This window comes from Protopterus annectens, chromosome 5.part0 (assembly GCF_019279795.1).
Source record: "Protopterus annectens isolate FY-2018-M chromosome 5.part0, PAN1.0, whole genome shotgun sequence".
Lineage (NCBI taxonomy): Eukaryota > Metazoa > Chordata > Ceratodontiformes > Protopteridae > Protopterus > Protopterus annectens.
In genome coordinates, this window is record NC_056735.1 from 1828422491 (window position 1) to 1828450139 (window position 27649).

Consider the following 27649-nt stretch of genomic DNA (forward strand, 5'->3'; position numbering starts at 1 on the left):
CATTCCATGCTTCATGTAAAGTTTCTACTTCCGTAGGGGGAAAAAAGCGAAACTTGAAGTGAATATGATAACTTACAAGCTTTGAAATATTTACATTGACTGTGCTGCTGAAAGTGAATTCTGTGGTGGTGCAGCTGTAGAGTTGTCGCCTCATAGCAAGAGGTTCTCCCATTCGATTCTCGGCTGGAGCACCTTCTGTGTGGAGTCTGCATGTCCTCGCCGCGGTCCTGTAACGTTCGATTGACATGCGTAAATGGGCGTGCCTTCCTTGAAGGTTGGGTGTCGAGCTGGCACCTCGGCACTGTAAAAATCTACTGCCAATCATTAGCGGACTGGAGTTCCCCTGTGGTGACCCCTAACCGGGAAAAGCCGAAAAAAAACAACAACAACTGTGCTGCCGAAAGTAAAGTCCTTCTATTTTCTTTCTTTCTTTGCATTTTACCAGAATGTTCTGAACCATAGTGGTTTTGAGCATAGCAAAAGCTATTTTTTGATGAAAAGAATCTTGTCTTCTTAAGAATTATGGAAGTTCACGTTTGTTTAGGAAGGCAAAGGAAGTATTAAACATTCTCTGTACTTTATGTAAATTTTGACAAAACCCTGTAGTGCAACTGCCACTTTTGATCTAAATGAAAGTTTTGACTCAGAATGTTTGCTAATTGATTAAAACCTAGTGACACCTCCAGGTGCTTCTGCACTTACATCCAACTGACACCTGTAGCTGTCTAATATTGTTTATTCATGCTTACACTGATAATTTCAAAACAATGCTGCACACACGTTACATTTTATCTTAAAGGTTACATGATGGACAATACAACTGCACTAGTATTTGGCCTCTGTCTAATGCAGGTAAATAGGTATTAATTGTTGTTCATATAGTATTTATTTATATTGTCGTAAATTTCATATTTCTGTAAATATCTCAACAGCCAAGTGGCACAGACGCTGCTTAGCCTTGTATGAAAGTTCTAAGCTGGATGAACAAAATGCTGCTGACAGAATTTTTTTAACTCAAACAGTTAATTAAATATTGTAAGCTGTTTACAAAATATTGCAAATTTAATAGCTTCTGTGTTTACTGTAACTTATAAAATACAGTTTAAGACCTAGATCCTAAAGAATACTACCATTATAAAAATAGTTTGTGTTGAAGAGTTTGCTGTTTACAGTTCTTTAGTAATACCTGTGGTTCCAGAGATTTTAATTTGTTTGAAATGTGAGGACATCATTTGATTTTTGCAAAAAGCTTAGGCTCTGCTCATTAGAAATTAAAATGCAAACTTCCAGAGCTCCGTTGGAGGGAATGAGCTAACAAGTCATGGGTCCCTCTGTGGATGAACTTTGCCTTGAAGACTCACCTGGTAATAGTCCATCTTCCACAAACCTTTGGTCATTTTTCAAAAGTGATGAAAACAAGTTCTTCATTTCTCCATTTACATATACCATATTCCAAGAGCATTAGAACCAGGTGTGACAGTTTGAACTGTTTGAGTTACAGCGTAGCAGAAGATACTGTTCTGAACCCAAATGCATGAATAATATCAGAATGACTTTGTCATGTTTCCTGATGTGGTTTGCCTTCCTAGCATTGGCATTACAATCCTAGAATAAAAATAATGACCTTGTATGTCTGCTTTTTGTTAACCAAATATCATTTTTGCCCGTCTCTGATTCAGGTAGTCATATGACACAGACAGTTCTTAAAAGCTTTGGTGGATAATTTCACTTTACTCCTTGCCAATATTCAGGGATAGGTGAGCATGAGACCTGCATTGTTGATCCATATGTGAATATTCCCCAACCTGTATCCAATCTGTCTGTCTGTCACAACCATGTTAGGAGGAGTGGCAAGCATCTTTCCTGTATTGATTATATTTGCCACCCACTGAGATAGTTCCTTTATTTATTTTATTTTGTTTATTGGGGTAGAGCACTGTAAGTGTTGTAATTATGGAAGGGTAATTTGCTAATTGTCAGTGGCTTAATCCCAAAGAGTCCTCAAGTAGAATTGAATCCCCTCCCCCGTATGACACCTGGTATTTTGAACTAACTAAATGCTGAGATGTGTTTTAGGATTGTGAAAAGCATCCTTTTAGTTAGGGAAGGTTTGCTGACAACTTTGTGAAACAGAATAATAACCAGAATCTTGTAAGTCAGAAAAATATTTTCATGAAGTGTACCCAACAAGGCTTCAAAAAAACCAAACAGCTTTCTGTGGAGTAGGTACCACATCTGACTTTTTATTGTTGATGTTGTACATGGGAAGTACTAAATCTAAGCCTTTTAACATATGGCAACTATACTGTGTGTGATTGTGGTCATTGTCTACATAGGAGTAAATGTAATCATTCTAATCCTTTCAGGGCTGCTACAACAGGGACTGGACTTCTATAAGATTCTCAAAGAGCACTGGTTAAACCAGGAGTGTCATCACCCCCAAAGTGAAACATAATGTCTTCCAAAACTAATGGAATTGTGTTGGATTCTGCACACACACACACACACACACACACACACACACACACACACACACACACACACACACACACACTGATGCATGAGTTTCACAGTATGCATTGTATTGAATAAAAACTGCATAGCTGAGTGTTGGCAACCTGCTAAAAGAGCAAAAGAAAAAGATTTCCTGAAAGGTATTTGTGCTGATTTTTTTGACATATTAACTTTTGCAATGTATAGAAACATAAAGTGACATTTATATATTAGTTTCACAACTGGAGCAGTATGTTGTATACCATAAAGCTGTCATGATTTGGAATATAGTCATGGTGGAAAATGAATTCAGGCCCAGTCTTTTCAACAGTTGAACATCCCATAGATTGCCTAGTTGCATTATCTTGCCATTAATGTTAGAGGACAACCCAGCTGTAGATGCTTAGTTTTATTTGCCATTGTATGGGCGCACAACTCACTTTTCTTTCTTTCTTTCTTTTTTGTTATTGCTGACATAATTAAACAATTACTGTGCTTAGTTTTCCTAGTGTCTTGCTTCATTCATTCTGTATTTTCAGCATTATAAAGTCATTTTTGTTGCCATCATTATCATTCTGAAAGTGGCAAAAACATTTAACTATTTATAATACATGTATGAGAAAGTATATACACACACACATGCATGAACTTGTGTACTTATAGCAGTGTGTGTGTGTAAACATATATGTATGTGCATATCCATATGTGTATATATAACTATATATGTATATAGGTCATGGTTAAATTGGTCAAGTGGGGTTAACAGTCAATAGCTGCCTGCTTAATTTGATTGACAGGAAAGCTGATCGACTGGTGCAAGATCACTGCAAAACTGGCATTGTGGAATGTGTCATTTCCCTGGTATTGTGCGATCTTGGAGTTGATATCTTAAGTAGCAGGGGGTTTGGGAGGTATACCCTCCCATACAGGGGTACAGGGGGCTTGCCCCTCACAAAAAAGTGTTTTTGATTTGCTTGCTCTGAAGTTTTGTCTCATACCATGAACGATGTATTATTGATTGTTTGTTTTTAGTGTATTTTGAAACTGATGCACATGATGTAGCAAATTAGATGTCATAGCTAAGTCTTTGGACACACTGTCCTTAAGAAGCACGGTTTCCATGCCCTTAGGTGGAGTTAGTGAGACAGCATATGGTAAACAGTGTCATAACAAGCCATGTTAACTGTTAGTTCATTCAGACATATGACACTGTTCAATGTCTGATGATTTGTTGTTGCTTCCTTCAGTAATTTTGCTAGAATTGGGAGGGAGGGCAAAGAAATGGATCTGTAGTTGCTGCTTTCCACATGATACTCAGGTTTGGGGTAAGACTTTTCAGTTACCTGCATTTCTCTGTAGGAATGCTGCTGCACTTAGTGAAAGGGTCATGTTATATGCAGGCACACAAAATCAAGAAAAATAAAACAAAAACAAACAAACTAAAACAACAAAAGCACTTCAGTGAGCCCAGCATTGATCCCATTCATTTTACTCCATGATTACTATCCAGCTTCACCAGCACTGGCTGATGAGGATCATGTACTACATCAGAAAATTACTGATTTCCTTTGCAAAGAAAATAGCATAATTCAAGAGAGAAACATGTCCTAAAGACACTCTTTTTAAAGTGCAGGCTGAAATTTACAGTACTTCCTGACTGGTTTCTACAAGCAAGATGGCATAATCAGAATAGTCTGAAAGCCTCTTTTCTACTGATGCCTTTTTTTCTGGCTGTTCTGGCTTTTTTGTTTTGAGATCACACCTGACTCTCTTTTTATGAAACAAGTGCTGATCTTAGTCTCCTTTCCTTCAGTCTTTCTTCATTGGTAATGCTTTTCAGCTACAGTCTGAATTACACTTATCAAACTGAAATTTACATTTATGAAAATGTAGAACTCTGCTGTTTGAGTGATTTAAACAGGATGTGTCATGTTGAATTATGAGGTGAGATGATCAGGGAGTTTGCAGTGTCCTTCCACCCTGCAATCGTAAATTCTTTCCCCTTTCGTTAGCATAAGACTTAATATATCTGCCTTCTTTTTTTAACAAGAAACATCTTTATTAAATTATCATGTATGACATGGGCAAACTTACAGTTGTATACATTTATAGAAATGAAAATAAACCATAGCAACACAATCTCAGTTGCAAACATTATACTTTGCAAACCTTGCTGACACAACTTTAGCTGCAAACATTATACATCACTTTTAATATATCCAGTTATTGTCAGTCAGCCATTACATAGCTCATTCAAATCCTGCCTTTTGAATCTTGTTCCGCCTCTGCATGTATTGATCCCACAATTCTCATTTTTCCTATGTAATTTGCTCCTACCCTTTTCTAAAGATCCCAGTTCAAGTTGTTTTATTTCTATTAATATTGTCGCTATTTCTAGTAAAGTTGGTTTAGACTTTTATTTCCATTTTCTAGTAATTGCTTTTTTGGAAGCCATCATACACACTAAGCAAGGCCTTACTATGTCTAGGCAATTTGATTTTGTATCTTAGCTCAAAAAAATCATTTCCATAGTTACTTCAATTTGCCCACCCAGCATCTCTGACAGAACAGTCTGCAAGGTATCTTTAAAATCAGCCAACTCATTACACTTTCAGAAAATGTGTTCCCAGTTACCTCTTTCTTCCCCATCACACCTCCAACATTTGCTGTCTACATGAGGAAAAATTGTTTGGAGTCAGGTATTTTTATACCCAACCAATGGAAACACTCTAGGCAAAGATTCTAAAATCTTCTAGATTTTGTTGCATATTTGGGAGACATGCATGTATATCCCATTGTGTCTGTGAATTGCTTATCCAGTCTCTCTTCCAATCCTTCCTAAACTCCTGATTGATTCTTATAGCTATCATGCAGCACTTTTATGCTTTACTAATTATTCCTTTATTAACAGCAACTTATGTTCTAGATTCTGCTAAGAACTCTACCAGTGCTGTTTTTTTTCACTTAGGGCCACCCTATTTCTTTCTCTTTGCCTATACTCTGATATCAATCCTTGATATCGAAGGTAGTCTCTAACCTGCAGTCCAACTAAGTTCTTGGCATCTTCCCATTCTATTACCCTATCCTCTCTAGTTATTTACTCCCACACCTTGGTTCCTTTGCCAGTTTTCTCCAATATATTCCTGCCCCTTCTTGCCTGTTGTCCCTATTGGCAGAATCTCCTTTCTGCATTTCCATGTTGGCGCAGTTCTTAGAAGACCTTCTGCTACTTTATGAATATAAAATTCTGTATGATTATTTTTGTTCTCCTTAAAGGTCTGCATCCAAAATCTCAGTCTTTCCCTGTTACTTGAGCTTTTCCCAGTTTCATCATCTCTTTCCACTTTGAATTATAATTTTCTGCTTGTGCTATGTATAGGAGCCTTAACTGCATTGCTCTGAAGTACCCTTTCAACTGGGGTAATCCCAGTCTGCCCTGTTCTATTGGAAGAATAAGCGTATCCCACTTGACTCTTTTGTCTTCCCCTCCCAGATAAAATCCTTCAGCTCTTTATTAATTGCTACCCACAACTTCTCTTCTGGTTGATAAAAATATGCCTGACCTGTGTATAAGACTAAAGGGACTAAAAACATTTTAACTACTTGTATCTTGCTATCGATTTCGTATAATAGAGCTTCCATTTTCCACAGTTTTTGTATTATCTTTTGTTTAGTGTCTTCCCACATATCCTTAGGTGCCACACCGTATCATTTTTAATCCATATTCTTAGATACTTCATTTTATCATGTCCCCACAAGTATGGATATTGATGGACCAATTTGTATGTGGGTACATAATTTACCGCTATTGCTTTTGTTTAGCTTCATTAATTTTGTATCCCAAAAAGGTTTGAAACTGTTTCAGTATGTTCCACAGCAGTGTAATGTCCCTTTCTGATTTTGTCAGATATAAAATAATGTCATCTGGCAATAGAGACAGCTTTTCTTGAGTACCATGCCAGTTGTATCCTTGAATTTCTGAGTCCTTTATTTTCTTTGACAGTGGTTCTAAATATAATACAGATAAGGGGGAGAGAGAACACCCCTGTCTGCTTCCTCTGCTCAGGCAGAGATTATCAGAGAGTCCCCACCCACTTTAATTTTCACCTATGATCACTTGTATATCCTTCTAATCAACCTTATAATTTTATCAGAGACTGCAAATGCGTCCATTGCAGACTGCAAATGCGTCCATTGCTCTGCTCATAAAATCCCAACCTACTCTGTCAAATGTTTTCTCTGCATGAAGACCCCCCAACAGCAGTGGTATTTTCTTACATTCTGCTTCCCTTTGGATCATCACTGTTCTATTAATGTGAAATGTTTTCCTCCCCTCCACAAAACCACGCTGGTCCGTATCTATCAATTTTGGCATCACTTATGCCATTCTTTTAGCCATCATAAACATAAACACTTTATATTTATAATCATGATTTAGTATTGAAATGGGCCTGCATGAAGCTGGATCTCATGGATCTTCATCCTCTTTAGGTATTACAGTTACTACCACTTCTTCCAGATGTTGGTACGTCTCCTTCTCGTAAAATACTGATAAAACCTTCTAGATCTTTATCAGTTGTTTCCCTCCTATCTTCCTAACTTCCACAGGAATACCATCTATTTCTGGGGACTTTCTGGTAGATTGGCTATACATCACCCTTTTTATCTCATCTCCTCCTATCCTAACTGTTAGTAATTGAGCCTCCTCTACTTCTAACCTTGACATATTTAATTCTTCCATAAACATGTCCATTTGTACCTTTTCTTGATTTCCATATTTCTCTGCTTTATACAGACTTTCATAGAATTTCCGAAATGTTTCTAATATTTCTTCAGGATCCTTGTTATCCTACTTGTTATAGGCTCCCTAAGTTTGGTGACAGCACTTTCTGCTTTCTGTTGTCGGAGTCATTGTGCTAAAAGTTTTTGTGCTATAAAGTTATTATTGAAAAATAGTTGCTTAACAGCAGTTTTTCTAGATGCTTGCATATTATTGAGGGTAATCCCTTATTTTCTGTTTAGCATTCTGCAGTTGCACCTCTTCTTTGGATGACACAGTGGTGCGGTGGTTTGAGTTGTCACCTCACAACAAGAGGTTCTCCAGTTCGATTCTCAGCTGATGTGCTTTTTGTACAGAATCTGCATGTCCTTCCTGTATTTGTGTGAGTTTCCTCCCACATTATAAAGACATGCATCTGGAGCATTTCTCCCTGGGCCTTCATTGAAAATTGGCTTGTTCCAAGTTGGACTTGCCCAGTAAACAAATTTTAAATAAAAAATAAGTACAATTCGTGTTCTGTGAGATTGCCCCTATTTTGCAATACTTTAACAAGTCAGTCCCTCTGAATCATTCTTGTTACTTCTTAACCACAACTTGCTTTCTTTTATTTCCACCCTATTTTAAATTCCACTTTAATTTTATCCCACTCCCTAGCTATATTTTCAGAAGAAGTTTCAATCTTCTCTAATAGCTGCTGAATAATTTCCTCTACCCATTCCTTAAATTCCTCTCTTTTCAACAGATAGATGGGAAAGTGCTGGTGTCTCATTTTTATTTCATTACCCTGTATTTTTATTATAGTTATTATTGGCACATGATCTGAAGTAGTTATTGGGTGCATATCTAGACCATCAATTAAATGCATGTGTTCCTGTAAAATGTACATTGTCTAGCCTAGCTCAGTTTTTGTATCTTGGGGATTAATATGTAAATTCACTCTGAACTCCTAGTACCAAATTCACATCTTCCATGCCGAATATTTTCATAAATTTCTTTAAAAATATACCCTTCTTTGTTATACTTTCCTTTCCTGGTCCCCCAGACACATCTTCACCGTAGGAAATAAAATTCCAGTCTCTACTGCTGAAAGCTGATTATTTCTCCCAGAATTTTCTTAATCCTCATTGTAGCAGTTTTCAGTGGAATATAAATACATGCCATTGTAATCCTCCTTCCTTGCCAGTAGCCCTTTACTACTAGAAATCTGTCATTATTGTCTTTTTTTGTCCTCTTCATAGGATCATAGGAAGTTACTGAGTCACTTCTCTTCTATTACTGTTGGAGCGCCTCTTGCAATTAATGTAAGTACACCATTAATATAAGTATTCCTCTTGTCCTTTGCCCCCGATAGTTTGCTGAATAACCATACTGAAAACCTTTCTTTATCAAATTCACCTGTTCAGTTCTTTCCAAATGTATCTCCTATAGCATAGCTATTTGCAGTCTTTATCTTTTAATATAGTTCACTACTCTTTCTTTTTTGTATTTGGAGCTTTTCTCCCCAGGACTCCACTGAAAACGGACACTTTGTGTCCAGTTGGATTTATCCTGGTAAAATAATGTTAAAATAAATAAATAATAATAAATATTTATCTATAAGACCAATAACATTTAAAGGCACTGTAGAAAGAATTGTATTCTTGAGGGATCATTCCCATCTTTTATGTATAACGGCTTTTTTTTCTTAAAATATTGCCTTCTTCTTGACAGCCTTTTCTCTACTAGCTTTAGGCATGCCCTTTTTCAGGATAGTACTGTGTTTTACCATGGAAGCAGTTAAATGGCTTTAGTCAGCATATGGCAAAAAAAGAGGTCACCCTCAACTGCGGCATATCCTGTCACACTGCATCAACTTCAGTGGTTTTCAATAAGTCCCTTCCCTTTAGTTTTAGTTGTGCTTATGGTGGTGTGTTCTGTATATTTTGTCTACACAAATGTCTCTGCCATTACCTTTCTACTATTGCTCCCAGCTCCCACCAGCACAAAAAAAAATCGCCAAACAAAAAATGTTAGGTAAGCCTACTTTTATATACTGTGAAACCTGAGAGAAACTGTCAAAACAAAACCCCAATTAAAATAAAGGTTTGACACATTAAAATGGTTAGTAAAAATTAAGTATTATATGTCATGAATTTGAAAATAGGTTTTCCTTTGTTAAAATCAACTTTTCTTGGAAGCATGACTTGAATGTGCATGTTAATGATTACTTTATTTAATTTCTAGGCGGCAAAGGAGCAGACTCAAGATCTGATTGTGAAGACCACAAAGCTTCAGACTGAAAAGTAAGCTATCTTTGGTTTGCCTGCCAAGTATACACTTTGTTTTAGTTTATTTTACCTGTTTGTACAAAAATCATTTACAAAGAACCTTTTTGGATTAGTTGCTTGCTGTATAGTACAAATTGGCTCATAACCTAGTGTTTAAATATGCACTCTGCGTGGTGATTAGTATAAATAAATATAGTATATGAAAAAGGAAGTTTGCTCTGCTCTGCATCTGCCTCACAGTTCTTGTGCTGGACATGCGTCTTTGTGAGCATTGTACAGACATAGTGTATCTTGACATCATCTGGTGGATGTATTACATTGTCCAGGTATAGTTGGCATTTACAGTGGCAGTAGTAGCAAACAAGTAAACATCATGCATCTCCCAACAACATGTAGAGAAATGACCCTGCCTGCTTACACTCCCTATCTCTGAACTTAACTGCCATCAACTTCTGGGAAAAATGAAACCGTTCTGTAACATGTGAACCAATAGATGTTCTTCGTGTTTCAGTGTTGCAGTCATCACTTGTGGGGGTTATCACTGCTGTGGTAGCCCTCGGCTGGCCCGAATTCCAGAGTCAATGTTTTTCTGCATCGGCTGCTGTCGTCTGTAGTCTGACATCAGGTCATCAGTGCTATAAAGCAAGGCAGCCGACCCCATTACATCAGTCTTTAAGTGGAGCACATAGCAGAAACATTTCGCAAGTGTGCTGGTCAGTCGCTACCAGAGTTTGAATTACAGCTGAAAATGTTTAAAACTAAGTACCCCATTGGGGATAATTTTTTCTTGCACTAACTGATGTCCAAAAAGTTAACAGTTGTCTTGCCTGTGGAAAGCAGATCCCACACTGAGACTTCCATTCATACTGCGTCACTTGTTTAGGCCCAGACCACAACGTCCCCTGTTGTCAGTTCTGTGCCCTCTTTAACACAAGAACCATTGGCCGTAGAGCTCTTATTGTAGACAGGTATTTTCGTCTTCTGTCTTCCCATTCGGAAATGGTGTCTGTCAGCCAACAATCCGTGGACAGTCTGAAAAAATGCAGAGATAAAGATAGAGACAGACCGCACAAGGCTAAGCCTTCCGGCGACTCTACCGCTAAGCAGGTCGTTAGTTCTCCGGAATTCATTGAGGTGCTTTCACAGCCCCTGATGCCCAATTTCGATATCTATGCAGGCCTCTACCGAGACCTTTTTGGAGTCCAGTATGCCGCAGAGCCTTTGGCTGTCTCTGCCACAGTTGGGTTCGGAGCCACAATGCAGGCCTCGGCTTCTGAGGAGGCCTCTCGCACAGACGTCTTCTCATCCGACTGCCGTTTCTCTCAGACCGATGGATACTCTTAGGCCTAGAAGCCAGGCCATTTCTAGAAAATCTGCCTCTAGCCACCATCTTGCTCCTGCTCTACCACCCCAAGCACAAATGCTTAAAAAGGCAGAGGATCTCATCTCCCTTATCAGGGGTACTCAGGCCACAACTTCTAAAAGGAAAATACACCCTTCTCCTGAAATTATGACAGAACAGGATTCTGAGAAATCTTATTATTCAGATTTTGAAGAAGAGCAACAACCTGTGACTGCTTATGAGGAATCAGATGCAAAGGAATCCATTCCTTCTGCCTCCCCACCAGAAGACCTTTCCTTTGGGGAAACCCTTCACACCCTTAGGGAACATTTCCAGTGGAAATCTCAGGATTTCCCCCAGTTTAAGAAAAGACTTAGTTTCTGGACCTGTCCCAGCACAGACCCCTGGCCATCCCCCCTATTTTAGAAGTGGTGGATGATGTTTTCCATGAATCCATCTTAGCCCTGACGCCCTCCCTTCTGTTCCAAGTAAACCTGACAGGTGTTACAGAGTACTGGATTCTCACAAATACCTGTACTGAAATCCTGCTGCAGACCCAGAGGTCATTACACAGCGACCTAAAGGAGCTAAGACTAGTTCTGCCATGAATCCTATTCCTTCTGACAAGGATTCCAGAGCTCTAGACTAATGAGGTAAAAAAGTATACACCTCTGCAACCTTAGCTATCAGAGCACTCGGCTATCAGTTCCATATGTTAAAATATCGACAACACACTTTGAAACTATTAAAACAAAAGATTTCAACCTTTCCTGACTGTGCCAGTTCGAAAGAGTTAGCAGATTTACTGCACTCTACTTGTCAAGTGGCCAAACTCTCATTACACTGCGGATATGACACCCTAGAAGCCTCAAGCAGGGCAGCAGTGTCAGGATCTGTCATTAGTAGACATGCATGTTTGAAGGAATAACCTCTCCCTGATCATGTCATGTCTAAATTAATTGATGCACCCCTGGATAAGGACCGCTTGTTTGGAGTAAAAGCAGAAGAGGTGCTTAAAAAGATGGAAGACAAAGCAAAATTTATGCAAACAGTAAAAGATTTCTTTCAGGTTCAACCTCCCAGGTTCAGCAGAAACTTTCCCTCTAAGCACTGGTCCTTCCCTGCACCTAGCAGACAGGGACAAGGTAAGCCCCGCAGGGACAGACCACTCAGGCCCATATCCCAGGGGCAGCAGAGAACCAAACAGTGGACCACTTCCGCCCCAAGGTAGGGAGTTCTAAGCCACCCTTCTATGACAAAAAACTCTGAATGACTCCCTTTCCCCCCCTCTGCCCTCCTTTCACTCATCTAAAGCTAAGAGGAATGCTCTCCCTCTGCAAAGAAAATTGGCTTTCTGCAACAAAGAACCAATGGGTCTTAAAGATCATTTTTCAGGGATACAAATTCTCTTTCAACGAACTCCCAATTCTAAGAGGGTATTCAGAATTACCACCAGGTTAGTGGGCAGAGGCATTGAAACAGGTCCAAACTCTCATATCTCAGGGGTTAGTAGAACCTGTCCCCTCAGACAAACAGGCAAAGGCTTTTATTCCAGACTATTCCTTGTTCCCAGAAAAGAGGGCACTTGGCGCCCCATCCTGGATCTATCCATTCTGAACACCTCCCTGGTGGTCCTGAAATTCAAAATGCTAACTTTGCAGCAGCTGCTGCCTATGCCGACAAAAAATACCTGTCTAGTGACCCTAGACCTAAAACATGCCTACCTTCGCATCCCCATAAGGGAATCCTGCAGGAAATTCCTGTGCGTCAGAGCAGGCTCACAACACTTTCAGTTCTCTGCGCTAGCTTTGGCTTATCTACTGCACCCAGAGTATTTACCAAATGCTTAGCCAGCCATAGCATTTTGCAGACAGAGAAATATGCAGATTTACCCTAATATGGATGACTGCCTCATTCAGGCAGAGTGTAAAGAAAAGCTGCTCCAGGACCTTCTCTTTGTCAAAACCCTCCTAACTTTCCTTGGGTTCACCATCAGTGAGAAGAAATAAAAGCAAAACCCTCCAGGAAGATCATTTTCTTGGGAGCACTGCTGGACACAGCATCCCAAATGGCCTTCCTATCCCCAGAAAAGCAGAGCTTCCTGCCACTCGACTTTACCCAGCTGGCTTCCAGAGGTCACCTCACTGCGAGGAAGTTCCTGCAAGCCTTGGGGGGTACATGGCATCTTGCATCCTTCAAATTCCTTTGCCCAGGTTTCACATGAGGAAACCAGTGGTATCTAAAGAACTTTTGGTGTCAGGACTGTCAGCCTCTAGAGACCTCTCTCCCTCTGATCCCATGTATAAGGGCTGTGTTTCTCTGGTGGGCAGGGGCCTGTGCCAAGAACAAGGGTCTTCCCTTCATTCTCCGCCCTACTGGGCAGACCATCACCACCGACGCCTCAGACATTGCTTGGGGCACTAACCTAGAAGGCAGGTGCACCCAAGGTCTTTGGGATGCCTAGCACCTTCCCTTACACATCAACGAGAAGGAAATGATGGTAGGACAAATGGCTCTGACATACTTCAAACCCAATCTCAGGCTAGGGGTTCTCCTTAGCAAAAGAGACAACACCATAGTAATGTGGTACATCAACAAACAGGGAGTGACCCAATCTTATCCTCTGTGTAGGCTAGCCACGAACCTCTGGCTGATAGCTTCCTCCATGGGATTGCACCTAATTGCCCAATACCTACCAGGAATCAACAACATCCTGGCAGACCACCTAAGCAGAAACTTACTGGACCCCCACAAATGACAGTTCCACAGAAAAATCTTTTTGCAAGTCATTCAGGAGTGGGGAACTCCAGAGGTGGATCTCTTTACTTCACACCTCAACCACTAGCTGAAACAATTCTGTACCAGGGAGTGTCACTACCTAGTGTGGAAGGTGGATGCCTTGACCTTCCCCTGGAACTCCCTCTTTGTGTACGCATTCCTTCCTCTCCCTCTTATTTCCAAGGTACTGATCAAGATAAGGGAGGAGAGACCAGAGGCCATCCTCATTGCTCCAGACTGGCCCAGACAGCATTGGTACCCCTTACTGCACAGCCTGACATTACAGCCTCCCAGGCAGCTGCCCCTGATCTCAGACCTCTTGACCCAGGTGGGGGGGGGATGCTGCTCCCAGACTTGCAGACTTTCAAACTGGCAGCATGGCTAATACTTTAAAACGAACAAGGGGCCCCTGTTAAGCAAACAGGCCCTAGACATTATCCCAGAGGCCAGAAGGCCCAGCACCAGAAAATCTTATGCATGGAAATGGAAAAGATTCTACTCCTGGAGCTAGTCCACAGGGGTCAGTACTGCACAACCTTCCATCCCTCTTATCCTGGACTACTTATCCGAGTTACTCAATAGTGGGCTCTCTTTCTCTTCTATTAAAATCCATGCCTCAGCCATTTCAGCTCATTTCGATTCACACCAGCCCCTCTTCTCACATCCTTTGATTAAACAATTCCTCAGAGGGGCTTCTAATATCAGACCTCCCAGAAGCCCACCTATGCCAGCCTGGGACCTGAATTATGTTTTAGAAAAACTAACTTTACCACCATTTGAACCTGCTGCTTCAGCAGAATTGAGATACCTCTTCTGGAAGACTGCTTTCCTACTAGCTATCACCTCAGCCAGAAGGGTTTCAGAACTTCAGGCACTCATGGGCGTTGAGCCCTTCATCATTTTCCATGCAGACAGGGTCTCCCTGAGGACTAACCCCTCTTTTGTGCCGAAGGTGGTATCTGATGTGACCCTCAACCAGGCCATACATCTATCCACCTTCTTTCCTAATCCTCAAAACAAGGGGGAAAGAATTCTGCACTCACTAGACATGCACAGACAGCTCAGATACTACCTTGATCATACTAAACCCTTCAGTAAAACAGACCACCTTCTTGTCAACTTTGCCCCAGGGGCAGAGGGAAGCCCACTTCCAAGCAAACCATTTCCAAATGGATATCACACTATATCCATTTTTGCTACAGACTACATGGCAAACCTTCCCCTAAGTCTATTTGTACCCATTCCATTAGGGCAGTCTCCATTTCCACAGCATTCCTCAGAGGAGTTCCCACCAGGGACATCTTGAAGCTGCCACCTGGATCTCTGTTCATACCTTTACAAAGCATTACCACATACCTCTTTTCTCTAAGGCTAGGGCAGGATTTGCCTCTGCAGTTCTGCAGGGCATGCTAACCCATACCTAGGTCTCAAAATAATTCTTCCACCCCTCTCCTCAGCTTTGGGAATCCTCCCACAGGTGATGACTGCAACAGTGAAACACGAAGAACATAGTACTGTTGTGTACACTTTCCATAAATGTAGATGTTAGAGTGTATTCACTGTTGCAGCCCTGGTTTCCCTCCCTTCTTCCCCCTTATATCTTCTTTCCTTAGTGGGACATAAGCTTCTCACACTGGCTTTTAGCCACCATGACCACTTTACCATATTACCTTGGGCTTCTGACAAGTTAGGGCAAAAGAAACTGATGTAATGTTGTCGGCTACCTTGTTTTATAGCACTGACGACCTGACGTCACACTACAGATGACAGCAGCCAACACAGAAAAAATTGACTCTGGTATTTCGGCCAGCTGAGGGCTACCAGAGCATGGATAACCTGCACAGGTGATGACTGCAACAGTGAATACACTCGAACATCTACATTTATGGTAAATGTACACAACTGTACTTTCCCACATCTTTAAAATGATAAAAAAAGTAAATCAAGAAAAACACAGAAGCACAATAATAATACTTGGATTATTTCCCTTTCATATACTTAAAAAAGTGCTTTGTATCTGTATTCACAGTCCATTAAAATTGCTTTGTTAGTGTAAATTAGTAACTGTTCCACACTTGTTTGGCAGCTAGAAGTTCTGCTTCTCATTATAATGTGTGATTCCTATGAATCACATTAACATATCATTTCTTTGCACATTAATTTTTAATTGTGCTGTCATTGTGATTTGGTAGGATAAGACAGATAGCTTGACATTGGGGTTGGAGCAGGATAGTGGAGTAACACCTTATTTGTAGAGGTGCAAGAGGGCAACTAGGATAGTATAGCGAAGTCTGCAACTTTGGTGCAAGGGGCTGTGCCCTGCATTGCACATTTATTAAAGCATTGGATTTTTGCTGTTACTGACATTTTCCATCTTTTTATTCACAGTATATAACATGGAAGTATATTCTCTTACTTCAGTTTTTATATTTTGAATTCATTTTAAGGTACTTTTTACTAGTATGCTTTCTTCTTTGGGTACCTCCTCCCCCAGACACTAGTCGGATGAGAATTGGTTGCAGTGAGATCAAATGTTTCCCCCTTGACATTTCTTTTTTGTACGTGAATTCAGGTATTTGATATGCAAGTGTACTTTGTCTTACATACTACTATAGCTGCATGCCTTCCAACTTTGAAAGACAGTAGCTCGTGAAAAGGGTTAATCTTTGAGTCTAGTAGTTTGTTTTCCCCTGCCAGGCACCTTGTATAGTAAAAAAAAATATATATATATATATATATATATATATATATATATATATATATATATATATATATATATATATATATATATATATATATGCACACACACATCATATGTATATAAACTTGTCTGATTGGGCTGAGGTAGTTAATATGATTAAAGCCAACCAGCAGAAGAGAAGTTGAAAACTGCTTTTGGAAATGTGCCATCAGTGGATATCTTTACTAGCAAAAGGCACCTTGCTGCAGAAATTTCAAATGTCATTTAGCGTCTTTGGCTTTTGCATCTTTTAAAATATATTCTGTTGCTAATTAATTTAAAGTAACGTTTCAATTTGATATACTATCATCTTCTGCTGTAAAGAAAGCATAAATTTGTTTAAAAGGAAAGTTAGCAAATTTCTAAATTTTACCTATAATATTTGAAAATTTCCACTGCTCCTAAAATACTGGTAGCAGCCATTAGCCACCTTTATTAAGATTTATTTATTTATTTTATTTTATTTTACATTTGTTAAATTTAGTTATTTAGACATAATCAGTATACACACAAATTACAAGAGACATGATCATGGCACTGCCAACTTTGCTTGAGATGTTGCCTGATGAGGTCTTTAAAGATATAGTAGAATGCACTAGAACCAGCTGTCACTGCCAGAAAGATCCTCATGATGTCTTTTTTTTTTCCTGCAAGGCAGGAGGACTGCTTTGCAACTTTTCTTCCTGGTCTCTAAACGATAGCCCATAGGGGAGTTCAGTCTGTATCTCTTACCCTACCCAATCCCAGCAGTAGCTCAGTAGACAGCAAGGCACTGATGGCCATAGTTCAGTCTATTGGCAACATTTCCATGGTCTTTGGCACTGGCAGGGAAACAGAAGTCATGATTCAGAATCCTTCTTAGTAGTACTGACTGTTATCCAGACTAAACTGACTGATGGCATGACTCACCTTTCCTGCTGACAGTGTGGACATCCTCCATCCCTCCGGGCATGTGGATGTGTATAGTCATCTCACATACATCCTGAGGGCACCCTAGACCTGTCACAGAGAACAATGCATGGTGCAGGGGCACCACTCAACTCTATATAACTACCCTGCACTGGAGACACCACCGCATCTTTGCACAGACTTACAGACTTACAGGCGTGCTAAACTCTCCAGGCTACATAATGCCTGCACACCCATAATAGACCCTCAGTAGGACTCCTTGCCAGCTCCTGTCACTCTGGCCCTTCATGTATGTGCACATGATAACAATTGTGCTCTGCCCTCATTGTTGTTTTATCAGGGTAGCTTACGTGTGATGCACAGCTTGGTGAGTTCATGCATGGTATAGCATGACTTGGCTGCAGTACTGCATGCATCCATGTTATTTTATTGTGCTGTGCAGGCCCATAGTTGCGAACCTGACACTACCTTGTAGCCAGTGACACATTATGCAGTACCCACCTCCACTTTGTATAGCCATCCCCTTCAGTCTGGTCCTCCACAAACTTCTCACCAGCCACCCATTTTGCTCCTGGGTCTGTCATATCATCTACCAATGTTTGCAGTACTCTGATATATCTGTTTAAGTACCATCATGTTGTTTAACATTGCGGGCAAATATATTGCTGCATGTTTTTCAAAGCATAGTGCAGAATGCCACCATTGGTGTCTAAACAGTTAAAGAAGGCCATCAGCAGTCTGAGCATGCATTTGATTATCATTTTGTTTTACGTCTGCAATAGTGCAGTGTTGTATACATTCTTTACTGTGGTGTGTGGGATTCATTTTGGTGTCATTAGCCATGGCTCCAGGGTATATCTGGAATGTCCAACAAGATACCTCCTGAGGGAAATTATCCCACAGGTGTAAGTTGCATGTGTGCCAGATGTTGGAGACATGGACCTTGTTTGAGTAATACATTGTCATATTGTGTATCACACCCTATGTGTTATAGACCACCTGGCAGTGGATGAAGTGGAATCCCTTATGGTTGGTACACTGTTGTCCCAGTGTTTTAGGTGGGGCCCTGATGCCAGTGTGATTGGAACTAATGTAACAACGTACCTCAAGGAGCCAGGCTATTTCATAGAAGGCCCTTGTGATGTTTTTTTTTTCTCTCCCCCTGTAATACATAGAAACCAAAATGCTTTTCCATGTGCTGTAGCATGGTATCAAACTAAAACAAAGAGTAAAACGGTCACACCAATAACCAACTGGTTAAAAAAACACAAAAAGAAAAATCTAGCAAAGCTAGATTTCTAGCTGTGTGGTACCTTAAACCTCTTTATGATGCAAGAGGTTTAAGGTATCACACAGATAGAAGTCTAGCTTTGCTAGATTTTTCTTTTTAACTAGGATGGTATCAAAAAACTGGTGTAGTGTCCAGGAGGCATTTGGTCACTTGAGGATCATGTAGCAAAGGGTATCAGTGCTCACACATACCATAGTGTCCAAAGGAATGGGTATTTTTTGCATCTCACAAGCCTGCGTATGAGGGTGACACATCTGTACCAGCGACTGGATGGTATCTGTATCCACATAGCAGATTCCCTATTTCCATTTTGTAGAGGGGATGAAGTGTCAGGCACTGTTGGCTCCTTTTACAACATGGAGAATGATGACATGTACCCTAGTGGTTAACTAGTGGTTACTGGCAGAAAGAATTACCTCAGACATGTACATTGCTACTAAAGCTGGAGCTGCTGCATTTAATATATTAGGGCTGTCTGTATCTCTGTTCACCATGTTTTTATACAGTTGTGGATTTTGGCGTAACTTTTGAATGTTTCTGAATTGCCCTGCCATGTTGTTTACCCTCATTTGCATTCCCCATCACCATCCTTATCATATTGTTGCTCATTTCCTTCTCATTCAGCAGTCATTTGCAGCCTTGAGTGACCACACTAAGTGTATATATGAATTGCCCCCATCGTACATGCTGCCAGACACCACACATTTTTGTCTTTTGCATTGCAGTGTTTGTTTTTGATTCCCATAGATTATGTTAGTGTTAGACCTCACAGCAGGTAGGAAAACGTTTTTCAGTCTGTCAGCTGAAGGCATTGTTGTTGGATAGAGGTTGAAAATATGAGAGAGAGCAAACATAAAGAGTGATTTGAGTAGACTGGTGGCATGATCTAAAAGCTCTTCCATAACCCTTTGAGTTGATGATACTGCACCTAAGGATCGACAATGCTGTGGATGTATATATAAGTGGAGGAGTCAGAATAAAATGCCTAGAGTACAATAAGGAACAGGGGTTAATGTTTACAGAAAACCTAAACCAAGAGACACAGAGAGCTCCCTATTGAAATACCTGCATGTGAAACACCGAGAGCTAACAACACCCCCCCCTCCAAAAAAAAAAGACAAAGACTACAAGAGAAAAGCGAATCTTGAACATTGCTCTTCACTTTTAAACTTCTTTTTAGAAGGGAGGCAAGTCCCATAACTCCTTTGAATCTATATTATATTCCAGCTCTGAGATCGTCGTACTTCAGAGAAAACAGGGTATTCTAAGAAGTGGCCATCTTGGACTTGGTATATGCAAGGCTGTTTACTGGCCATTCAGTCTCTGTGTTTTGGGACCCACTGTAATAGGTCCAGGCAGTTCAAAGGGTTACCAACACGTAGTGAAGTTGTAGTTAGAAAGGGGTATGTGTGTGTGTGTGTGTGTGTGTGTGTGTATGCGTCCTTGCGCCTGTGTATGTTAATGAATGTGTGAATGTATAAGTGTGTAATGATTTATATACAATTATATATATTACGTGTGTGTGTAGTGTATATAAAAAAAAAAAAATATATATATATATATATAAAATATTCACGTGTGTATATATACATTTATAATAAGTATATGTGTTTTTATATATATATATATATATATATATATATATATATGTACATACACACTCGCGTATATATTTATTAGGTATAGAAACACAACCAAATATCGACATTCACACCACTGACCAGAAAACATCTGTATTGCATATGTTCACATGCTATTATGAATGCGCCAAGCTACATTTCCATCAGCTTTTATAGAATAGAATCATAGGATCATAGAAATTACAAGTTAGGGCCCTGTGGCTATTTGAGTTTTACCAGTATACCTTTAGACCTTACCTTTTTCAAGGAGCGTCAGGCCAGTCATACAAGTGGTGACTTTATGGATACCCTTCCTGTTGTCTAATTCCTTTCTGAAGGAATATGTGTTGTATTGTTTAATTTGGAGTGGATGTTTGTTCTAGGGGAAGAGGTTAGTGCTTAGAGACAGATCTGTTTCTCCACTGTCGTTTTTTTTTTTTTTTTTTTCCTGGAGTAGATTTAGATCTCAAAATAGTCATCATTGTGATCAGTGCTACAGTAGCCTTAGCTACATGGGGTTATATCCTGCACAGGATAAAATATCTGGCCATCTTCCAAAGCTCCAAGGGCACCTTCTACACTCCGAAATTGTTTTTCATCTCAAGCTGAGCTTTAGAAAAAGAGTGGTTTTAATACAAAGTTCTTCAGAGATTTCATGCTGCTAAAGACCACTTCTATTGTAGGTTTTCTGGCATTAGCAGTTTAATGCTTTCCATTGCGGAGCAGATAAGTTCCCTTGGGGGAAAAGCTTTCTACATTTTTATTGTAACAGAAAGTAAATTTTGTCTTGCGAAATTCTAAGTTTTAAACTAGGAAAAGGGGATGTTCTTCGTGTTTCACTTTTGTAGTCATTACATTTGGGTTATCTGCTTGCAGGTAGCCCTCAGTCGGCCTGATTAACAAAGTCTTGGGTCCTGCGTCGGTTGCTGTTTTTATCAGGGGTATAAAACATGCAGCCGACGCCATTACATTAGTCTTTCTTGCCATGCCTAAAGCAGAAGCAGATGTTCATCGTGCATACAGCTGCAGTAATCACATATGGGTTCTCTGCCGTCAGGCGGGTCCTCGGTTGGCCGAATTCCAAAGTCTTGGTCCGGCGTCGGTTGTTGTCGCCTTCTTCCCTGACGTCAGTGCGACAGGGGTATATAAGTAACAGCCGACGCCATGTTCTCCAGTCTTTTTTGCCGCGCGGTGCCCGAAGCAGAAGCAGTTCGCAAGTGCCGGTCGGCCAGCTCCTGAATTTACGAAAAATTGGAAACTGAAGTCTTCTTTAAAGCTAAGTACCCCGTTGGGGAAACTTTTCTTGCCTCAGACCGATGTCAGACAAAGTTAACAATTGTATTTCTTGTGGGAAGCAAATACCGCATAAGGATTTCCATTCCCTCTGCATACCTTGTTTAGGCCCAGACCACGATGTTTCGGGCTGTCGCTTTTGCGCTACTTTCAATAAACGCACTATTAACCGTCGGGCGGAGTTCGCCCAACATTATTTTGGTAAAGCCTTTGATTATAAAATGTCGTTGGATACTCCGACTACCGTTTTGTCCAAAAAATGAAAGGACAAGGACCGACACACGAGGTCCACGGTCTCCACCGACACCACGCCAAAACCGGCTGCACGTGGTCCGGTTCAAAGCGAGACACCTATGCAGTCCCTGACTACCGACGACACTTCATTGGCGGTGTCTTCTGTACCCGAGACTGCTGGTACCTCGGCCCTAACTCAGACTACAACCACCGAAACCACAGTGAGTGTTGAGCCTCCTAATGTGGACAGGTCCACTTCCACCCAGGGTGTATTTAGACCCTCTTCTTCCTTTTCCATTAAGGCCTTCACTAAGTCCAAATCAGCCATGCATCCCCAGAGGCCTGTTGCACAGGGCCCATCCCCAGGCCCCATGCCTAATAAGCAGATGCTTAAAATGGCTGAGGATTTAATTTCCTGTATCAGATGTTCCCAACCCCCTCCAGACAAGAGACCCAGAGTGGAGGAAGACTCTCCCTCTTCTGAACAGGGCTCCATTTTCTCAGAACATTCTGATGTGGAGGAACACTCGTACTCCCCTTATGAAGATTCTGATGCAGAACAGTCCATTCCTTCTGTATCTCCCCTAGAGGATTTCTCTTTTGGGGAAACCTTGCACACCTTGAGGGAGCACTTCCATTGGGAAGGCCAAGACTTTTCTGATTCCAAGAAAAGGCTTAGGGAATTTCTTTTGTTACCTCAACACAGACCTCTGGCTATTCCTCCTGTCCTGGACATACTTGATGATGTTTACTCAGAGGCTTGTCTCAATCCGGATTCCCTGCCTCCTGCACCAGTCAAACCTGATAGGTATTACAGAGTCCCTAACTCTCACCAATTTCTTTTCAAAAGCCATAATGCTGACCCTGAGACCATTTCTCAAGGCCCCAAGGGAATGAAGGCCTCGACTGCCAAGAATCCACTACCTTCCCAAAGGGAATCTAGATCCTTAGAAAGGTGGGGGAAAAAGGTATACAACTTGACCTTAAATTGTCAGTTCCATATGCTTAAATATCAGCAGTTTCTGTTATCTCAATTAAGAAACAAAATGTCTCAACCTGAACAACCAGATTTGAAGGAATTGCAGGATGTGATACATAGTGCAGAACAAGTGGGTAAACACACCTTACAATGTGGTTATGATGCCTTAGAGGCCTCAAGTGGGAGCAGTCATTCGTAGACATGCCTGGCTTAGAGAACAAAGCTTGCCTGATCATGTTAAAGCTAAACTACTAGATGCTCCTTTACAAAAGGATGTGCTATTTGGTACTAATGCTGAGGAGATACTACGGAAAATGGAAGAAAAAGCTAAATCTATGCAAACTGTCAAGGCTTTTCTACAGGTACAGCCACCTCATTTTAGTAGAAATTGGCCTACAAAAAACTGGTCCTTTCCAGCCACAGACAAGCCCCAAAGAGGTAGATACAGGCGCGCAAGGGGCAGAGGACAATCTCAAGGATCATATAGAGGCACTCAATGGCAAACTCAAGCACCAAGAGGTGGTGAAGACAGTGCACAACAATACAGAAAGCAAACCCAATGACTTCCCCCTTTTCATGCCAAGCAAATCTCAGCTGGCAGCTCCCTTGGGAGGAAAGCTGGCACTATTTTCAGGAAATTGGCATATTATCACAACAGACAAATGGATCCTGGACATAATAAACAGAGGCTACAGATTTCATTTTCACACTCTTCCAAAAATGAGAGGCATGCCAAACCTGCCACACAATCAAAGGGCAGAGGCACAAATACAAATTACAAAACTCATGGACATGAAAGCCATTCAAGAGGTTCCGACTCATGAACAAGGCCAAGGTTTTTATTCCAGACTTTTCCTGGTACCAAGAAAAGGAACCGACTTGAGACCCATTTTGGACTTCTCCATCCTAAATACATTTCTACTCGTACCAAAATTCAAGATGCTCACATTCATTACAGCAGCTTCTTCCCATGCTGGGCAAGGAATTTTGGCTGGTAACATTGGACCTCAAGGCGGCATACCTGCATGTCCCAATCAGACAAAGCTGCAGAAGATACCTCAGATTTCTTGCAGGTTCAATCCATTATCAATTCTCTGCATTGCCCTTTGGCTTATCTACTGCACCCAGAGTATTCACAAAATGCCTGGCATCAGTAATTGCCTACTGCAGACTTCAAGGGATACAAATTTACCCTTATTTGGACGACTGCCTGATCCAAGCGGACAGCAAGCACACTCTTCTGGAACATCTGGCTTATGCAACACGGTTACTGAATTCTCTGGGATACACAATCAACAAAGAGAAATCCAGGCTAATACCATCTCAGAAAATAACTTTCCTGGGTGCCAACTTGGACACAAACACCCAGATGGCCTATCTTATGCCAGAAAAACAAGGGCAACTAACTCAGTACTTCAAAACACTAGCAAATTGTACCAGGCTTACTGCAAGGAAAATCCTGCAGGCTCTGGGCTTAATGGCATCTTGCATTCTTTTAATCCCATGTGCAAAGTTGCATATGAGAAAACTTCAGTGGTACCTAAAAAGCCTATGGTCTCAACACAGCCACAATTTGGAAACAATAATACCAATAATTCCATGTTTGCAAAAGGAATTTCTATGGTGGGCCCAAGCATGTCAAACAAACACAGGTCTCCCATTCTGCAAGCCTCAAGCAAATCAAGTCATCACAACAGACGCCTCAGATTACGCCTGGGGGGCGCACATGACAGGCAGGTGCATTCAGGGCAAATGGTCCCAAAAGGAAAAACACCTTCACATCAATCAAAAAGAAATGCTAGCAGTAATAAATGCAATTACAGCATTCAAGGACCTCCTGCATCCAGGGCAATTATTGATAAAAACAGACAACACCACAGTAATGTGGTACATAAACAAACAAGGAGGAACACATTCATATCCCCTGTGCAGACTAGCCATGACACTTTGGAACTTGGCTCTGGAATGGCAAATCGAACTTCAAGCACAGTACTTGCCAGGTTTGGAAAACACGCTGGCAGACAATCTAAGCAGAAATATGACAGATCCACACGAATGGAAGCTGCATCCACAGGTGTTTACAAAGATAATCCAAACATGGGGAAGGCCAGACATAGATCTCTTCGCCTCCCACAGGAACCATCAACTGGAAAAGTTTTGTTCAAGGACCTTTCATCCAAAGGCCTGGAGGGTGGACGCCCTTTCATTCAGTTGGACAGCATGGACAGTGTACGCTTTCCCACCTCTGCCTCTTCTACCCAAGGTGCTCTTGAAAGCAAGAGCAGACAGACCGAAGATGATGCTGATTGCTCCAGACTGGCCAAGACAGCACTGGTACCCACTCCTAAGGAGCCTAACACATACTCCTCCCTGGCCTCTACCTCTAATGCCTCTTCTACTGACTCAGCACAGCTACAAAACTCTTCACAGTCAGCTGAAAACACTCAATCTTGCTGCATGGAAAATTCCTTAACACCACAGCAGACCCTACTCTACAAAGAGGTTCAGGATGTCATTCTGGAGGCCAGAAGGCCATCTACTAGGAAGACTTACTCCGCAAAATGGAAACGGTTTTGCTCTTGGAATGAGAAAAAAGGCCAGTACCCTAGAAAACTGAATTTGCCTCAGGTATTACAGTATCTAGCTGAGCTGCTGAACAGTGGACTTTCATTTTCCTCCATAAAAATCCATGCCTCAGCCATTTCTGCAGAATTCAACACGGATCCACCGTTATTCTCTCACCCACTTTTAAGACAATTCCTCAGAAGGGGCTAAGAATATAAGACCACCAAGGAAACAACCAGAGCCAGCCTGGGATCTTAATTACATTCTAGAAAAATTAACATTGCCTCCCTTTGAAACAGCTGCCTCAACAGATTTGCAATATTTGTCCTGGAAAACAGCTTTCCTTCTGGCCATTACCTCAGCTCGTAGGGTTTCGGAACTACAAGCCCTCATGGCTGTGCAGCCCTTTCTTATCTTCCATCAGGACAGGGTTTCCCTTCGAACCAAACCGTCATTTATGCCTAAAGTGGTATCCAGGGTAGCTTTAAATCAAGCCATACACTTACCTACCTTTTACCCTAATCCTCAAAACAAAGGAGAAAGGCTGCTACATTCCTTAGACATCCATAGACAGCTGCGTTACTATTTGGACAGAACAAAGCCTTTCAGGAAATCACAACAACTTTTTGTGTCTTATGCTGTAGGAGCTCAAGGGAAGCCTGTTACCAAACAGACAGTCTCTAAATGGATAGGCCACTGCATACGATTTTGTTACTCCTATCATGGGAAATCTGTCCCTGTAGGCATCAGACCACACTCCACCAGGGCCACAACTACCTCTACAGCCTTCCTCAGAGGAGTTCCTACCAAAGATATCTTGGAGGCAGCCACTTGGAGTTCTGTACATACCTTCACAAGACACTACCACCTGCCTTTATATTCCAAAACTAGAGCAGGCTTTGCTACTGCTGTGTTGCAGGGCATTCTGGCTCACCCCAGTTCTACCTAGTGCCTACCACCCTGTGCGTAGCTTTGGGATTCTACCCATATGTGATTACTGCAGCTGTATGCACGATGAACATAGTACAGTTTTGTACCTACCATAAATGTAGATGTTCGAGTGCTAATACAGCTGCAGTACAGGTTTCCCTCCCTCCTTCCCCTCTAGGTATAGGACTAGTGGCTAACACCTCCTCATACAACTTATTTTGGGTTATCCTCATATGGTGTATTTGCTTGCAACTACTCTTTTTTGATAACATTGCATTGCTTGTATATGTCATATATATATATATATATATATATATATATATATATATATATATATATATATAATTTATCTATTGCCTTCCTTTTGGGGGCACCTGACATCTGGGGCAAGAAAGACTGGAGAACATGGAGTCGGCTGTTACTTATATACCCCTGTCGCACTGATGTCAGGGAAGAAGGCGACAACAACCGACGCCGGACCAAGACTTTGGAATTCGGCCGACCGAGGACCCGCCTGACGGCAGAGAACCCATATGTGATTACTGCAGCTGTATTAGCACTCGAACATCTACATTTATGGTAGGTACAAAACTGTACTTTCGCAAGTGCCGGTCGGCCGACTCCTGAAATTTTCATTTTCGAGTTTCAGCACTGAAGTCTTCAACTAAAGCTAAGTACCCCATTGGGGAAACTTTTTCTTGCTCCTTACCGATGTCAGTAAAAGTTAATAATTGCATTACTTGTGGAAAGCAAATACCTCATAAAGATTTTCATTTGTACTGTATTCCTTGTCTAGGCCCTGACCATGAAGTACCTTGTTGTCGGTTTTGTGCATTATTTAATCAGCGCACTATCCGTCGTCGGTATATTTTCACCACTAAATATTTTGGTTCTTGGTTTAATTATCCAGAAATGTCATCGGTTAGCCATCCGACTACCGGGATTCCGACAGAATGCAAGGATAGACCGAGACAGGTTGCCGAGGTCCAAAACTGCCGACAACGGTTCTCCTAAGCCAGTCGCCAGTTCGCCGGTACTCAGTGAGGCGCTTTTTTAGCCCCTGATACCAGCTACTTCTGATTCTCAGGCCTCTACTGAGACCCAATCAGAGTTCGGTGTGCCGCTAGATGCTTCAACTATGGAACCCGCGGATGTCTCTACCTTGGATGGGTCTGGAGCCGCTGTGCAGGCACCGGCTTCTGAGGGTGTATTCAGGCCTACGGACTTGCATATTAAATCGACGCCTCCTTCTTGATGCCCAGGCCACATGCTCAGGCCTCTATGCCTAAAAAACAAATTATAAGAATGGCTGAAGACCTAATAACTCTAATCAGGGGTAGCCAACCCCCCACTTCTAAGAGGCCTAGGACTGAAGTTGATTATGAATCTTTTGATCAGGATTCTGTTTTTTCTGATTCTTCTGATGATC

At 41.3% G+C, this 27649-nt stretch overlaps 1 protein-coding gene across 2 annotated transcripts in view; it reads left to right on the forward strand.

The window, feature by feature from the left end:
• Positions 1–27649, forward strand: part of COG6 (component of oligomeric golgi complex 6) — a 1421580-nt gene that overhangs the window by 118187 nt on the left and 1275744 nt on the right. For both annotated transcript variants that reach the window (XM_044071656.1, XM_044071657.1), the window contains exon 4: positions 9497–9555. In XM_044071656.1, the coding sequence (XP_043927591.1) occupies positions 9497–9555 (59 nt within the window). The remainder of the gene's footprint in view (positions 1–9496; positions 9556–27649) is intronic.